The sequence below is a fragment of the Gymnodraco acuticeps genome, unplaced genomic scaffold (assembly GCF_902827175.1).
Source record: "Gymnodraco acuticeps unplaced genomic scaffold, fGymAcu1.1, whole genome shotgun sequence".
Lineage (NCBI taxonomy): Eukaryota > Metazoa > Chordata > Actinopteri > Perciformes > Bathydraconidae > Gymnodraco > Gymnodraco acuticeps.
In genome coordinates, this window is record NW_022990646.1 from 2,106,735 (window position 1) to 2,124,772 (window position 18,038).

General features: G+C 42.0%; 1 protein-coding gene across 1 annotated transcript; it reads right to left on the minus strand.

Annotated features, from left to right (window-relative positions):
- Window positions 1-38: 38 nt before the first annotated feature.
- On the minus strand, window positions 39-2,403 carry LOC117554785 (N-acetyllactosaminide beta-1,3-N-acetylglucosaminyltransferase 2). The gene is made up of 2 exons (XM_034229297.1): window positions 2,176-2,403; window positions 39-1,615 (listed from the first exon to the last, which is right to left on the minus strand). The coding sequence occupies exons 1-2, from the start codon at window positions 2,222-2,224 to the stop codon at window positions 258-260; spliced, it is 1,407 nt and encodes a 468-aa protein (XP_034085188.1). The 5' UTR covers window positions 2,225-2,403; the 3' UTR covers window positions 39-257.
- Window positions 2,404-18,038: the final 15,635 nt, after the last annotated feature.

Below are 18,038 nucleotides of genomic sequence, written 5' to 3' on the forward strand. Positions count from 1 at the left end.
TAGATTAAAATGGGTAAATATACATAATGCAAAAGTAGCATGATCACTCTCTTAATGAATGAAACGTCTATAAAATAAAAGTAACCTTTGAGGTAGATCAGTCTCCTACTCAGTACTCCGTAACTCTTAGGAGGAAAGGTTAATTGAATGTGACCTTAGGAACTGCCATCTTTTAGTCACATGTACATTTTGGAAATGCAAGGGGTGGCAGCCTCCATCCTATACTCAATGAGTCTAATTTGCCAGGCAAATGAGCCTCAGCAACGACCTGGAGGTCTCTGGAGCTTCTTCCATAGTGTCAACATGTCTTTGGGACTCCGTCTGTGGACGAGCAGAACAGATCTGTAAGCGCAGGGATTCCACCTGTCGTTATGAGGGAGGTCGAATGTCAAAAATCCCGGGTGATGGCTTGGCAAAAGGCCGAGTCTGTACATGCACATTCCCAGATACACATCGTCTATTGGGAAAAGGCGCACCCTCTTAGAAACCTCGTTCAATCTTAATGCTAGAGAGACAGAATACACCACCCCTCCCCCACCGGCGTATGGTGGGTATACACCTTTGTAGAAACGTTCTGGTATGTAGTACTTAGTGGATGGCTCACGGTTTGGCATCGCGTAATTGATCACCTCCCCAACAAACAAATTCATTTCAGTCTCATTTGTATATGCTTTCCACAGGTTGTGCTCCTCCCACTGCTTGTGCAGGTAATCCAGAAGGGCGCCTGTTCGAACAAAGACATCATCGTCCCCTTTGAACACGAACATGGCACTGCGGCAGTGTTGCTGGAGCCATTGCCAGAACAGCAAATCCTTTAGGGTCAAGTTAAAGAACGTGTCTTTGAAATCCCACTGTAGGATATCTCCATATTTCTGGTTCTCAAGTTCCAGGAGGTTTTTTAGGTCTGGGTGAGGACCTGTACTTGAGTCCTGCCTTCCCAACAGAAACACTGTGCGCACCAATCCGCCCTTCTTCGTTGATTCCCCTTTGACCAGACCACTGCGTCCCCAGGTTTCCCGGATGGCCTGCCTGTTTTCAAAGTTCCCCACTTGAGATTTGATGGCCATGAGAAGCATTGGTCCAAAGCTGCTATCGTTGTTCCCACAGATACCAGGTTGATTGATAAGGAGAGCATACTCCCTGCAGTGCATTGACTGTACAAACACCCTCATTTGTTCTGGGAAACTGTTGAAATCGTGCGTACGAGGAACAGAACACTTGTGTGACATGCAGTCAGAAACACATTCATCTTCGTTTTCTGCTAATAGCTTAGCGCTCATGATCCCCGTTTTGTTTCCTCGCAGTACTGGGTTGTGCTGGCGGTCCCAAGAATGCTGCAGCTGGTTCCACAGTGCACTGTCCTCCAGACGAAGGTTCCAGAAAGGGCCACGTGGGTGGGAGGCCAACTCAGAGTTAGCAGAAATCCCAGAGGCAATATAGTGGATGTTTATTTTTGGAGGACTGTAGGAGATGGTGACCAAAATGGACACCAAGATATAAAGCAGAAGGTGGGCGGTCATCATGCATGGCAGCAGGCACATGCACAGCAATCTCCCATTGCATCGGCAGTATTTGCAGCATCTTCCCATTGCCAATATACAAATCAGACACGCACCTGCACAAACAATAACACATTGTATTAAATCATAGCAGAGCAAACATTTAAATATCACTAAGCACAGACCACTGAGATGACATTTGTGTACTTGAGAGATTTTTCTAAAAGCCAACAAAGCAGGAAACCCTCTAGTGTTTCTGTCTCCTTGGTGATGGTCCAGAGAGGGTTATTATTTGCTCCTGTCTACACACTCAAGAGCATCCTCCCGTGCCGACCACACAACCCCTGTAGACACAGTGTGGAACATGTAATACGCAACAGTGGATAAACTCCTTTCTTTAGCACTAAAAGTTGAGTACACAACGCAAAAAAAAAATCCATAGAGCTTTGATAAACAATTTCTTCACAAGACTTTTGCCAATATTCTAAATGTCCTAACCCATTGCATGCACAATATTGAGAATAGCCTTACAGTCTGCTGTTTCTTTATAGACAACATAGCAAAAACGTCCAATCATTTTGTTTGTCAAGTCAAATGATTACTTATATAGCCTTACATAACTTTTTGGGAAACCTTTACAAATGTAGGCATTGGTTAAAAGCACATTTTTACTTACAAGTGTATGAACTGCCGATTGAGATTAAAGACACAGTGACTTGTGGCATCCACTTTTTGTTGTAGTGTTTTCATCCGGTATGGTTATAGTCTGGTTACGACGTGGCAGGTCTGTAGCACATCATGTATGTCCATAGCGATGATAGATAGAGACTTGCATCCTTTAAATCCAACACAGACGTCCTCTTTCGGCAGTACAGTCGCAGCTGAGCAACAGGTCCCAGGTGACAGTGCGCACAAAGCATTCGCCTCTTTTCTTGACGCCACATGTATGACAAGGGAATACTCACGGGAATAATGTAGTTTCTATGCTGTCACAGACTGGTTGAACAGTAGGCCTATGTGGATGCTCCACAGAGATAGACTTTGATTTGCATGCAGGTGCTTCGGGTGCTCGTTTGCATATTTGCATGGTATGGTATAATAACTAGGAATTATTTTCAAGCAGTTTTAGGTGAATTAATAAATAAAGGAAATAGCAAATTATGAAATAATAAAACAAAAAACTAATCTGTAAGGAATTGGCAAAAGCCTGATTATTCTTTAAAATACTTAGTTTATTGACCAATGATTAAAAAAATCTACTATTACATAAGTAAAGTATACAAATGACATTACTTTAATAAGAGTTCGGTTTATCACCGCGGTGAAGTTAGTTTTAGGTTGGATATTCGACAGACATTCGCGGACCAGCCAGCAGCGTCAGTTTCCCCTGCTGCTGGCTGTATTACGACGGCGAGATCTACTCCGCGAAACGAGACTTTCACTTAAAGGTGGGGTAGGTAAGTTTGAGAAACCGGCTCGAGATACACTTGTTGTTATATTCCATGGAATGCTCTTAACATCCCGATAGCAATGACAACAAATCCATAAAAAAGTTTCATCTGTGGAAGCCGTAGTAGGCCTACTGTAAAAAGCACAACCAATCATTTTAGCCGGCCCGGCTAAAATAACTGGATGGCCTACCTGCCTGTCAGCCTTCCATCTGTGCACAAACTTATCTCGTGCCCTCATTGGTCATGTGTGCGTTCCTGTCTGTTGGAGGAGGGGCTCTGTAAGGAAGTGGCAGATTTTCTCCGGTTGTGTATTTTCAAATTCTAGCACACTCGAGCTGGTTTCTCCTAAATTACCTACTCCACCTTTAAGGCCGCTACATATGAGGTGTGACCATAGGGTGTGACCATAGACTGGGTGTGACACACCAGACCCGGCGGCAGACATACATCTGTGGGCGGGCATTTCATTTATCAGGGCGGGCCCACCCCCCGACCACCAGGCCCCACCCCATTTTAACGTAACATATGTGCATAGCCTATATAGTTGCAGACAGATTTAGGCGTTATGTTTGTGCACGCAATGAAACCTTTTGAGCATAGGAAATGTACACATGTGCTCAGGATAGAGGCACAAAAATAACGCTACTTCAGCACCATGGATGGATTACCTATGAGTAATTTAAAACATTTAATTACATTACAGAAAAAAGCTGTGAGAATGCTGCATAATGTACTAAGAAAAAACAATGTATTGAGTCAAGGCTGTTAACATTTAAAGATGTAATAGAATATCAGACGGCTTTAGTTATGCAGCAAAAAACAGAATACTGCCAGAAAATATACAAATATAATATGCAAATGTATTTAATTTCAGAAGATGAGCATCAGGAGGAAATTACATGTTAAACATCAGTTTGCACAAACTACTTTAAAGCAGAGGTGTGTCTCTTGGCGTAAAGAAGTGGAATTAAACAAATAACAAATAACAAATATATTGGCAAACATACAGTGAAAAGAACACACTGAAAAATACCCAATATTTTGTTCACATTAAAGCTTGAAAACAACGGCTTAGTCTACATCGTGATATGATTGTTTGCTACTTACACAATGTACTCAGGGTGGGCCTAATAAAGCTGTAGCCGACGTTTCCCAGATGAATGGAACCTCCTCAGCAACATCTCTTTCCACTCATTCTTGCATTTTTTTGTCAGGTCCTTCTCGAAACCAAGTTGGATTACATTTGCTATCCAAGTGTGAGACATGCTCCTTCGGTGCTCACTGAAAACGTTTTTCAGTGTGGAAAAAGAGTTCTCACATAAAGCTGTCGAAGCTCCAAAGGTAAGTGAAACCTTAAATGCGGGGAGAACACTTGGCATTGCCTCAAGCGTCGTGTGGAGATGACCAAGTATGTTTTTCAATGTCCATTTCCCATCCTCTGGTGGTGTGATGCTGTCCACGTGTTTCAGAATCAGCTTTTTGGCCACAATGAACTCAGCATCAACGAGCGTGGTTCCAGTCAGTTTAAGCAAAGGTTCCACTTTTTCGGGCTCCAGGAAGAAGCTGCTTTCCGGGTTGAGTGAAGCAATAGCCTCCATGAATGCGCTGTTTCGCTCTCCAAAGCGGCGCGCAATTTCTCCCGTAACTGCATCAATGCAGCTGTAAAACAGCCGCCGTTTCTCTGTCATCTGGTGGTTTTCTTGTGTTCCCACTCCCACTGTCTCTTCAACAACATAATCCTCCAAAGTTGTGTTAAGAGTTTGCCTTCTCTTGGTGGGACCGGGATGGATAGTATCATCTCCTGCGCACTCACTCCACATCTCCGTGAACACCTTTTCGGTGCGCAGGGCCTCAACACACTCTTTGGCAGTGTTGACAAGCTGTACTGCCGTTTGAAGGTCCATTTCCTCTGACTGCATCATCCTGTTAGCTGGCTCAAGCAGGGACAATATCTTGCATATTATCTGGGTGTGGAATTTAAAGCTTGGCTTTAACATTCTGCTCAGCAAGTCTGCTGCCTCCATTCTCAAGTCAACTGGAAATGATGCAGAGTTTTCAACGTGTCGTAGTAGTTCCACTATATCCTGAAAATATTTCAGAATAATCTGAACAGTGGCCAGGTGCCCTGTCCAGCGCTGTTCGAGTAAACGCTTCAGCGTGTTTCCCTGGTAATGTGCAGCAACGGTGGGCTTTTGTGTGAACTTGTAGAGGACATTACAGATGTTGAATAAATCCTCAATGGCTCTCTCACCGGACATGGCGTGAACAACGACCAAGTGCAGCTGGTGGTTGAAGCAGTGCACATATGGGATTTCTCTGCCCAGTTCATCTTGAAGGAGTCTTTGAACCCCACCGTGTCTCCCCGACATAAGACTTGCTCCATCGTATACCTGGCTGAGAATTGTGTCTGTGCTCAGGCCAGCTTTGCGTATTTCATCAATGAGTGTCTGTGTGAGGGTTTTTTGCATCACCTGCAACTGCTGTGGCGATTGTCAAGAGCCTCTCTTTTATGACATAGTTCTCATCAACAAAACGCAGTACAATTGAAATGTTTTCACAGCCTGTTGGGTCTCGGGTTCCATCCATTTTGACAGTGTAAATGGAGTCGCCTATTTCCTCAACAATATGCTCCGTTACAACTTTGCTCATCAGGTCAATTATTTCGTTTTGTATATCATGGCTTATGTAGGAAGCATTTTTGGGAATGGTGGGGGCAATTTTCGCGAGTTCTGGGTCCTTTTCTATGGTATACTCAAACAATGACAAAAATAACCCACTGCCAGACTTGGACATACACTCTAAAGAGTCGTGGTCACCTCGGAAAGGAAGATTGCTGGTAGAGAGAAAAGTCACAATGTCAATAATGGAGCCCACGTAATATTTGTTACGAGCCAGCTGATCTTTGTTGACAAGAGTTGTGATTTCCTGACCAGTCTCGATGCGCATTTGTTTTTCTCTCCACAATTTCTCACAGACTAAATGTTCCTTGGAAGAGCTGTGTTTGCTAAGACCCGTGCCCTTTTGTAAGGCATGCTTCCAGTCTTTGAAGTCTTTTATGGTGAACGATGCGTCATGATGATGAGCCTTAAACTTTCTGCATGGGAAACAGTACGCAGCATCGCCTTTTACGGATTATTCAAGCCAGGGTCGGTTTTGGTACCATGAGCTGGCAAAACTACGTTTTTTCCCGGAGAAGAGCCGAGAGGGGAAACTATCCAGGACTACCTGTTTTGGTGTATCCACGCCAAGGTCCTCTGGAACTAGAAAACTAAAATCTCCAAGATCACGAGCGTTTAGAATGGGAGATGGGCCTGGGCTGCTAAAGGTTGAACTGCTGCTCCTGCCCGGCCCCGAAGAGGCTTCGTCTGACAACGTTGACTCGGGACCTGGTGGAGGAGAAGGAATAGGTGGCGGGAGACAACTCAAGTTGCCAGCATCTGGTGCTGAGTTGTCAGTGCCACAATCCTTTTGTGAGCTCTTATTGTTCGTGAACCACTTCCTAATATCCATTGTTGCCGATACATATAAAAAAGGATAATAGCCTAGCCAAACTAACCGCCACAGTAAACTGACAGGCTGCTGTGACGAGTCTCACTTTAAAAAAAAAACACACACAACTCAACCCTGCGAAAAACCAGTCTCGCGCACAGAGATTCATTCAGAATTTCATAGCAAAATACAAAAATGATATTATACTAATGTTTCAACATAGTTTAATACAAAAATAAATGGTATGACAAAGCCCTACAAATAACAACAATAAACATAATAATACAAACATTTAAAAAATATTTTTATATAATTTCTTTTAATCAGCCCTGATTTCTCATGGGCGGGCCCAAATCCTGGATGGGCAGGCCCGGCCCCATGGGGCCCGCCCATGACGCCGGCCCTGTGACACACCAACCTGAGACCAAAGAACGCGTACCGAAGGCGTCCCGACTTTTACGTCCGCTACGTCGCCTGCGTCGCCCGCCTACGAACACACCGCAAAGACTCCAGGGTTGCATTCCGATAATCCAAAAATCAGCTCCTAAATTCTAACCCTATCTCCTATTCCTTGACCTCTGAGTGAAACGTCACGGGGTTAAGGGATAGTGGATAGGAGAATTCAAAAGGACTTAGGAGAAGAGACTTTAGAGAATCCGAATGCACTTTCACTATCCGACGTGTTTATGATGCGCCAGCGGACGTCATAAATGTGCGTCTGCTGCTGCTGTGGGGAAACTATGGAAACTACAGTTTTCTATACAGCGGACTACAACATGGATGTTTAATAAGAACGAGGGACTACTGTAAACTCATCTAGAGACTCGGCACCGTGCTCTGATGCTGTTGCTTTATGCTTTATGAACGTGGACAACAGAGAAACATATTCTTCATGACCAAAGTTGGAATTGAAATAAAAAAGGAAAGTGAAACTTATGCTCGTCACCCTCTCCCTCCGGTCCACATTAATACAAATGATCCCAATACGTATGATTGTATGAAAATATCTTAAAATCATAAATGTATTTATTATAAACGTTAGTCCTTACCATCTATCACTGTGTATATCACCATTCAAACATCTTTTAAAAGTTGAACAAACCCCGCACAGCTCAGTAAAGACTGTGAGATGTTGACTTTATTTGATAATTTCAGTAAAAACTAACGTTCATATTTCTCTTTTTGATTATAATACTGATGAACGTTCAGAATAAAGCACTTTGGCAACTTACCACATACGTTTTAAAATGCTTAATAAGCACCGTAACTTTCATGATATCATTTCTCGGTCATAATCGGTTGTTTCCGTGAACGGCCGACTGTTGTGATGGCAAATGCTGCGGCTGCAATGCATTGTGGGGCAGCATTTTCTCCTCTCCTTTCGGTTAGGGAGGTCCAGTGATTCCTAAGCTAAAGGAGGTTATGAAGGAAGTTTGAAACCTCCTTTCCTTTCATTTGGAGAATTGGAACGGCACTTATCATGGCTGCCAGTGACGTACTTCCGGGTCATTTCACTCCGTTAGGAAGGTTCCTAAGCTAAATGGACTATTGGAATGCAACCCAGTTGACGAGTGGCAATAACTATTCTTACCAGCAGGCAGAGGTAGTGTGTATTCGTCATTCAAAAGAGGCAACAACCGGAAGACAGACTATACACCGAGAGAAGAAGAACAGACTGCGTGATATAAACAAACAACAAATAGCGTCTGGGGCCCTTTCTCATTTCTCTAACTCCCCTCCTCGACTCCCCTCCTCGACTACTATCCTCGAGACTTAGTCCCGCCCACAGGAGATGCGAACGGAGGAGGGGAGCCGAGGAGGGGGATTTGATGAAATGAGAAAGGGCCTCTGTGTGCCTTCTTAATCGTTTGTTTTGGTCCCTCACTTCCGCTTCGCTTCTCATGCACTGACTCGCTAAGCTGAACAGCCAATCAGAGTGATTTCTTTGTCCTGACTTTCTTTGCCTCCCGCGTGTGAAAATGTGCCATAAAGAGATGACTGTGCGGGACACACCAACTTGAGTAGGGTGCCGCGAATGCCCGACTGTGCTTTGGAAAAAGCTTGTCGGCGGGCGTGTCTGAAGCTCGACCAACAACCAATCACATGAATCTCCCGCCCCTGACACACAAGCAGCGGTTTGATTGGCTAGAGCTTGTACTGGCATATGATTTGATTGTCTGACGCTTCCACCAAAAGCTTCAGAAGATTCAAAAGTTTAACATTGCTCAACTTTTGAATCCTGAGATGCCTGGAAATCTCCGCTTTGCTTCCCACAATGCAGTTCGGTGAAAAGTGAGACAAGGTGACGTCACCCCATTCAAAGTGAATGGGCAGAAGCGTTGGAAGATTAGTTTAACGCTGCTGTGTGGACGTACCGGCCTCTGACTCCCAAAATCGGGTTGGTGTGTAGCGGCCTTTATAGGGACCATCAACAAATGACTTTTCAATTACACAAGAACAATGTTCTTTTTAGAGAAAAATAATTTCACATTCACAGTTTATTGCTCTTATACCTTGATTGTTGCCAACTACGATGCTCAACAGCTCACTTAACGGAACTTTGACGCTGGTATCAGTTTACCACCAATCACGGGAGTATTGTGTATAGAAAGTATTGAGTTATATTTCTCGCGCTACCTAACATCCATTAAGGCAACATGACAGAGGGAGGCTTGCCACTCAGGATGCCAAACTATACTCTTTGGTAAGCCCCGCCTCCCCAAGCAACATCAGGGCCAAAAGTCTGAAAGCGAAAAAAAAGATCTGAAAGCGAAAAAAAAGGTCTGAAAGTGAAGAACGATCTGAAGGTGAAAAGCAATGTGAAACCTGAAAAAACAAGATTTGAAACTGAAAAAATAATTGTTTTGAATCTGAAAACGAAAAATCTGCAACTGACAAAAATAAAGATTCAAATATCAAAATATGTATAAAAGTGAAATCTGAAAATAAATGTTTTATTTAAAAAAAATTGCTGAACTGAATCAAAATAATATTCAACCTGAAAAATGATTTCAAATACTTATTTTTATTTTGAATACATCATTGTATTTTTCAAAGTTCAGGATAAAAACTTTCAAATACATTGTATTTTTTTGAATGATCAAAACTTATGACCCTGAAATAGCTCCATACTCTAGTGCAGTGGTAGCCAACCAGTCGAGTGTGGTGCGGGTAGATCACGGACCGTTATAAAAAAAAGTAACAAAAGAAAGAAAAATGAAATAAAAATAATAATGTTTGAAAAATACGTTTTTAGATGTAAACCTATCATCCACCACCCCGTTAGCAGGTGCCACTTGATTGACGTATATTTGAGACACCTCAATAATATAATACATTAACCGTGCTTTACGTGAACCTCATCATGACACAAGAGAGGACGCCAGGACTGCAATTTCCCGTGTTCTGTGAATGCAACAGAGGCAAGTCACCAGACCAATCAGAGAGTTGCATGGAAATACACGTGTACCTGTATGGGCATAGATATGTCTCATAATTATTTGTGTGAACATAAAAATAATTTGTGTGTAAATATGTGATTTGTAAATGCAAAACACCATCCACAAATGCATTTAAAAGATTTGCAAACTCACAAATAAATTTGCAAGTGTAAAATGGATCTGCAAATACGCTAAATATTTTCAAAATAAAAAAAAGATCTGTGAATATCTCTATAACATTTACAACTTTCGATCAGGCATTTGTGAATCCATTTTGTATTTGTCGACCAAAAATGCGCTTGCGGATCTCAAATCTCTGCTCGTGGATCTCACATTTCTGCTTGTGGATCGTCTTTTTACACACACGGAATTTTGAGACATATTTTCCGCCGGTCTCGGCTAAAATCTACTCGTGTCACTCGGTTATTTTCGGAAACCACGTGATGGCCCGTTGATGAGGACATTTCCGCATGATTTCAAAGTAAGAGCATGATGGTTTGTTTAATGCGCTGTTTTTTTTATTATAATGAACAGCGGAACGTTCGATGCATTCTTACTTCACCATCATCATCATCATCATCATCATCATCATCATCATCATCATCATCATCATCATCATGTTATAGTGATACAGTTAGTTTGTGTTAGTTTATTGGTTCAATATAGCATATATCGAGCACTTTCGTTGATGTTGAAGTACAGGCTATATATAGCCTACGCCACTTTCGGGTCCCGGGGGAGCAGCTGGCAGCCCAGATAAAACTCTTTCTTCATTGTGTGTTGTGTATTCAGTCAAGCGGGTCAAAGTTACAAAGCACTTCACATTTTATTAATCGGCCTAATTTTACCTTACCAGTGCAGTAATAAAGTAATCTGTAGAAAAGCACCGTATTTAGGTTAGCCTTCAGAGTAAGGCTACATTAAATGTTATAATATTCATCGTGTCCTTTCTACTGTATATGCAGGGGTGCACATAACTGGTACGCAGGTACGAATGCCCGGCAACAATCTGAAATGCGTACCGTCACTTGTGTCACAAAGCGCATTTGCGTACCGACGTACTTGTGAAGCTTTTCCAGAAGACGGTTAGATCACCGGAAGACAGAGTCGGTCTCCGTGTGCACAGACAGGGCTGCTGTTAACGTCGGTCCGTACAACGGAATTGTGCCAAAACTACACCAACCGGCTGCGGAGGGAGACACTCCCCCTCCTTCACTGGAGAACTGTGCTAAAACAGCTGATCACAACGTCCACGCTCTGTGGTCATGAAGTACTCCACTAGCACCTCGCTGCCTGCTGCTCCCCTGGGATTGACTTCAACATCAACGAAAGTGCTCGATATATGCTGTATTGAACCAATAAACTAACACAAACTAACTGTATCACTAAAACATGATGATGATGGTGATAAAGAATGCATCTAACGTTCCGCTGTTCATTATAATAAAAAAACAGAGCATTAAACAATCCATCATGCTCTTACTTTGAAATCATGCGGAAATGTCGTCTTCAGCAGGCCATCACATGGTTTCCGAAAATAACTGAGTGACACGAGTAGATTTTAGCGGAGACCGGCGGAAAATATGTCTCAAAATTCCGTGTGTAAAAAAACGATCCACAAGCAGAAATGTGAGATCCACGAGCAGAGATTTGAGATCCGCAAGCGCAAAAATATTTAGCGTATTTGCAGATCCGTTTTACACTTGCACATTTATTTGTGAGTTTGCAAATCTTTTAAACACATTTGTGGATGGTGTTTTACATTTACAAATCACATATTTACACACAAATTATTTTTATGTTCACACAAATAATTATGAGACATATTTATGCCCATAACTTGTGTAATTCAAGCTCGGCTCTGTGTGTGTGTGGCAATAGCGCATTTAGTGTGATAGAGGGAGAGTGAGAGAGAGAGAGGGAGAGAGAGAGGGGGACCGGTGCTAGCGGGGACCGTGATGTTAGCATCTGGTTAGCTAGCTGCACTAACGGACATAAGGAGCTGTTTCCACAACAAGCTGGAGGAGAGTCCTCCCCTGTCAGACTGAGGGGCTCAGGTGAGCTAAAGGACTCTGAGTGTTTAGAACGGTTTTTTCACAAATTATTCAAAAGATTATTTCCGCGGCATGATCATTATAGTTATACAAACAATAAGAGAATAAATGAAAAACAGGTATGAAATACTATATGGCAGTAAAACAAGAATATCGTTTAAAAGGGGAGTGATTTGTAAAATATCCATAAAGAAAAAGAAAATCTATTTACAGTTCTGTTTCTTCTGGGTGCTGAGAGAGGTATCCATAGATCTCTTCATGTTGCTCTCAAAGTGCACCAGATTGATGCTTTCAACTTGAATATTTAAAAAAATATCTTCCTGGGGGAGCATCCCCCCGGACCCCCCTAGAGGAGATGAGGGCCTAGAGGAGGTGAGGTCCGCCCCCCACTCATAAAAAATAGCACTTTACCCCTGCCTATATGCCGTGAGCTGATGATGGAGCCTTCATTGTAACAGTAATTCAGATGCAATTAGCCTATATAAAAGGCCTCAAATTGGAAGCACTGTCTGGGCCGTCTTTTTCACTCAATTCTGCAATAGGTAGATCTCGCCTTTCACCTAGGCCGAGGTCGGTGATCTTGGGCTTAAAAAGGTTGGTGACCACTGCTCTAGTGAATACATTTGTTGAACACACCTCTTTTTATTGCATTTGAATACTTTAAATATGTTTTATTTATATTTTGATGGGAACATTTGCATATTTCTTCAATAACTTCTAGGTCATGTGACCTAATGACTCAAAATCAGTGCTGGATAAAATAACTACACTGGCTGCATAGGACACACCTCTTTTTATTTCATTTTCACCCTCTAAATATTTTTATATTAATATTGTTGATGGAAAAATTAGCTTATTTCTTCAATAACTTCCAGGTCATGTGACCTAATCACTAAAAATCTGTGCTGGATCAAATAACTACACTGGCTACATAGGACACACCTCTTTGTATTGCATTGTAATACTCTAAATATCTTATATTAATATTTTTGTATGGGAAAATTAGCATATTGCTTCAAAAACTTCCAGGTCATGTGCCCTAATCACTCAAAATCAGTGCTGGATCAAATAACTACACTGGCTGCATAGGACACACCTCTTTTTATTGCATTGTAATACTCTAAATATTTTTATATCAATATTTTGATGGAAACATTTGCATATTTCTTCAATAACTTCAAGGTCATGTGACGCAATCACTCAAAATCACTTTCTGAATGTAATACTAGTCTTTACACAATAGTGGTGTAGCGACGAGTTCTAAAACCCGGAAGTGAGTTAGCATTTTAGCACTACGGGTTCCCTACGAGTCAATGGGATTTCTCCATAGGAATGTGGAAAATATCTGGAAATAAGGTCTGTGGTTGACACAAATGTGAGAGACGGATCACGGTTTGTTCTACGACATTAAATACATCAGCAGTGACCCCACTGGTGATTTTTGAACAGTTTTCGTGTCTTAAAAACGATGGTTGTTAACAAGTGGCTGAATATGAATACAGAAGTTGTAGAGGACGCTGTACGTCATTACGCAGAACACGTAAACACTCCCGCTAAGTTTGTTTGCCCCTGTTCTCCTTGAAAGCAAGTACCTGCGCTCTTGCAAACTGTTAAAACAGACGCTTCAACTTGTACAATTTTGAATCTGTATTTTTGAAAATCCAGCTTAAATTGGCGTGACGTTGAAGTTGTGCGACCCTGCTGTAGTTCGTTTATAGCAGGGGTGGGGAACCTTTTTCCTCTCGGGGGCCATTTCAATTTTTTCAACATCCTCCGAGGGCCGTACAAATGATTGACCTCTGCTCAAAAATACAAAAATCACAGTCCATTCATTTCACCTTTCTTTCATGCTGTGCAAAGATAAAGCAACCTCTTAATCCAGATATCTTACCATGACTCGCGCATGCATTCACGTGCGTGGTTGAGGCATGACCACCAACACAGAAAGATATGGACACAAGATGTGTGCAAATGTATTTAGTTTCCTCTCCATGTGTGCATGATTTAAGGGGGGGGGGACCTAACCTCCTGGGGCACGCTCCCCCGGGAAGATTTTTTTTTTTTTATATGTTGAAGTTGAAAGCATCAATCTGGTGCACTTTGAGAGCAACATGAAGAGATCTATGGATACATCTCTCAACATCCATATGAAACAGAACTGTAAGCAGATTTTCTTTTTCTTTATGGATATTTTACAAATCACTCCCCTTTCAAACTGTATTCTTGTTTATTACAACTTTTTTTAACCGTCATATAGTATTTTATACCTGTTTACTTTATTCTCTTATTTTTTTAGAACTATAATGATCATAGATATAAAGATGTGCCTTTACCTCACTGGTTGGAGAAAAAGCTTCTTATATTCGTTAGCATAGCTAGCTAACCAGATGTTAATAACAACAAAGTTATTGACTGTATGATCACGTATGACAGATGAGCAGATCGCCACAGGGCTTACAACTAAAGACACAGCCACGTAAAAACTGCTGCATGTATGGCTCCTTATGGGTACTGCAATTTTTGGAAGTGCCGAAGCCGCGTTCTGGTGCTCTCCGTCAGAACTGCGTCGTCGTCAGGGGTCGTCAGACCCCTGTCAGACGAGACATATACCACGTGATGACACGTTAGGCTCGTGTTGTGTTCAAGGACCCTGACCTTGGCCAGGAAAAACAGGCACTTGCTTGTTTAATTTTTTGGCGATCTAGATTTCTTTAATTGTTTTCTTTTTTGCGTGTGTTTTTAAATTACCTCGCCGGAGGTTCCCCACCCCTGGTTTATAGCATAACGTTATCATTTTGCTTCTGGCGATTAGATTTATGATTCGTAAATTATAAAAGTAGGGTAGACATGTGGATATTATCCGGCTGAACAAAACGTGCATTTATCAAACAGGTTTGTTTTCCACAGACCTTATTTCGAGGTATTTTCCAAAATTCTATGGAGAAACCCCATCCCGAGAAAACCCTTTTTTGTCGAGGGAACCCATGCGCAGTTTATTTCCGGGTCGGCCTACAAAAATACGTCAGCCCTGTACCACTCTATTGACACACCTCTTTATATTGGATTCTAGTACTTCCTCTATTTAATATTAATATTTGTATGGAATATTCCGTTTCTTTTTTCAATGGCTTCTCTGTCATGTGACCGAATGTCTTCAAATCACTTTTTGAATTATATACTACACAGCTCTTTAGATTGGATTCTAGTACTTCCTCTATTTAATATAAATATTTTAACGGAAAATTCAGTTTATTTTTTCAATAGCTTCTCTGTCATGTGACCGAATGCAAATCACTTTCTGGTCATCTGGGGTGAAGACTGACGCGGAGTCCGGACTGAAGTGCGTCAAGCAGGTACTGTTAAAAAATAACTTTGATGAGCCCCAGAGCAGAATCCTGCAACGGGTCGGGTTTCCTCGGATACCCGGTGGATAACCCGCAAAAGAGTTGGGTAACGGGCAAAACATAGGCTACATGTAGGCAAGGGCGCCGGAAGCGGGGGGGCCAGGGGGCCATTGGCCCCCCCACTTTACGGCCCTGCCCCACATTTTCGCAGCAGCGGATGCCGCGGAACCCTGTACACATCCCGTTTCAATAATTCCCCTCTACTCTAAAGTCGCATCTAAAAAGAACGCCATCTGATCTAGCTGTGTATATTTTGTTATTGCTGATTGTTATATTCAATCTCATTAGCTACAGGCATTTTTGAAGCTTGTAAAGGGAAGAACACAGCTCGCCTCTCACTCGCCACTCTGCTCTTCTACAGCGCCGCTTCCCCTCCCTCCGCTGACATTATGAATGTAAGGCATAGTAATCATAGATAACACCGCAGGGTCCGTTACAGTTTGTTTTCATCTGATTTCAAATAAACAAAGTCTTGGCTTTCAGAATATTAAACTTGTTTCGGCAAATTCAGATGATAAATACAGCTTTGAAGCTTTTAACGGCATAATTACAAGCGGAAAACGGAGTAATTTGACGTCACAGCAAGCATAACAACAGCCGGTGTTTCTCCTGAAAGTTTTCCCCGGGAAACAAACGCAAAAATACACAAACACACACACGTATACACGCACACACTCGCGAGCTCCCCCCAGACCAGTAATCCAAACGAAAATATCTTCCCTCCGTACTACTTTGATCATTTGCTCCGCTAATAATCAATCAGATCGATCCAGAGAAGAGGAAACTTTAAGGCCTTTTTCTCAAAATGATGACTCGGTGACAGTCATTATATAATGTGACATATTTTGCTTAATATCATTAGAAAGCTAGGAATCTCCTCTTTCCAACAGTGTATACAACTCAAAATGTGTCGGATCAATGCGACTGATTTCGATGGAGCAGGTCACTTTGCATTAGGTAAAATACAGCAGGCAGACATAACAGGAAGAATATGTACATTTTAATCCAATCAAATAGGACATTGTCACACCATTCAAATGTATCCATGTACATTACAACCAATAACAAAGCTTAGATGTGTTTATTTGTTACGTTGTTTACGTTATGTGTTACGTTGTTCAGTGTGTGTCAGCCGTTAACCTAGATAGATAAACTTGCAAACATGTCAGAAGAACCGGCGCATAAGAAAACAAAATACAGTCAAACTAAGCTGAAATTCAACAACTTGAATGTCACATCCCTGACATCCACAACTCCGGAGCCTGGTCCTTCAACCATAGAACCAGCGCAGCCAGATGAACCCCAGCAGCAGCTCTGCGGCCGCAGAGGCTGTCAAAACCGCCGCCGCCGGCATCGTTGAACCGAAACAGGCTGGTTCCGACTGCATGGAGGTTTGTTGTCGGGACATTGTGACGGGCCAATAAAAGCTTATTTGGGCAAAGAGAAGGTACTTCAATGCAGAATGGTACAAAAACAGAGAGTGGTTAATTATTTGCAAAACCACTAAACGAGCCTTCTGTGAAATATGCAGATGTGATGCTGTCAAACGGCTTGTAACTTTCTCCAAATGTGGAGATGACAGCTTTGTAAATACCGAGTTAATAACTGGAACTTTTCACAGAGCTTACTTCAGTCAAACACCAGTCAACATTCAGCTTGTCAAACAAGAGCGTAGCAGGAAAAAAGAAGAGATGGAATGAGCAACTGCGCTGTCATATGTGGGCTGGACCTGTATAGTTTAATGTACAGGAAAGGAGTGAGCAGAGGGTTGAGTTGTCCATTCTTGTTCTGTTTTCTCTGACTATCTTCCTCCTGAAGACCCTCTCAGACTTTCATTTGCTCGCGCTACTAAAGAGACACGTTACCATGGAAACCAAACAATGGTGTAGCTGTATTGAAGTCCGAGTGGAAACAGTAACATTTGGTGCGTTATGTTAGAATGAAACAAATCAGATTTAGTCAGAAATCGGGAGAAATGCGGGATAAATATGACCCCGGGAGGAAAACGGGAGTCTCCCGCGAAAATCGTGAGGGTTGGCAAGTAGGCTATGTCACATACACACGCACTTTTTGGCCCCCCCACTTCTGAAATGAATCCGGCGCCGCTGCATGTAGGCCTCTATTGAAGCAATATGCTCATTTCCCCATAAGATTATTAATATAAAAATATTTAGAGTATTACAATGCAATTAAAATAGGTGTGTCCTATGCAGCAAGTGTAGTTATTTGACCAGGCCCTGATTTTGAGTGATTAGGTTACATGACCTGGAAGTTATTGAAGCAATATGTTAATTTTCCCATACAAAATATTAATATAAAACTATTTAAAGTATTAAAATGCAATACAAATAGGTGTGTTCAACAAATGTATGCTCTAGAGTGGATTTGTTTCATATTCACACGATCGGGAAGCTGTCGATCTATTCAAAAGAACATTGTTCTTGTGTAATTGAAAAGTCATTTGTTGATGGTCCCTAAGTGAAAGCCTCAGCAGGGGAAACTGACGCTGCTGGCTGGTCCGTGAATGTCTGTCTAATATCCAACCTAAAACTAACTTCACCGGTTATCTTGTTTGTCATAATTACCATAGACTTGGTTGTGTTTTCAAGCTAAATCTTTTCACTTTACGTTCAAGTCCAACGAGTTTTTAAAGAAGGCATTTTCTTGGTTGTATTACATTTTATTCTATTCTATGGACTAA

Coding starts and splice junctions, on each gene's coding strand:
- LOC117554785 (XM_034229297.1), bottom strand. CDS start 2,224: ATGCCACAAGTCACTGTGTCTTTAATCTCAATCGGCAGTTCATACACT. Junction 1,616..2,175: donor AATCGGCAGTTCATACACTT/GTAAGTAAAAAT, acceptor TTGTTTGTGCAG/GTGCGTGTCTGATTTGTATA.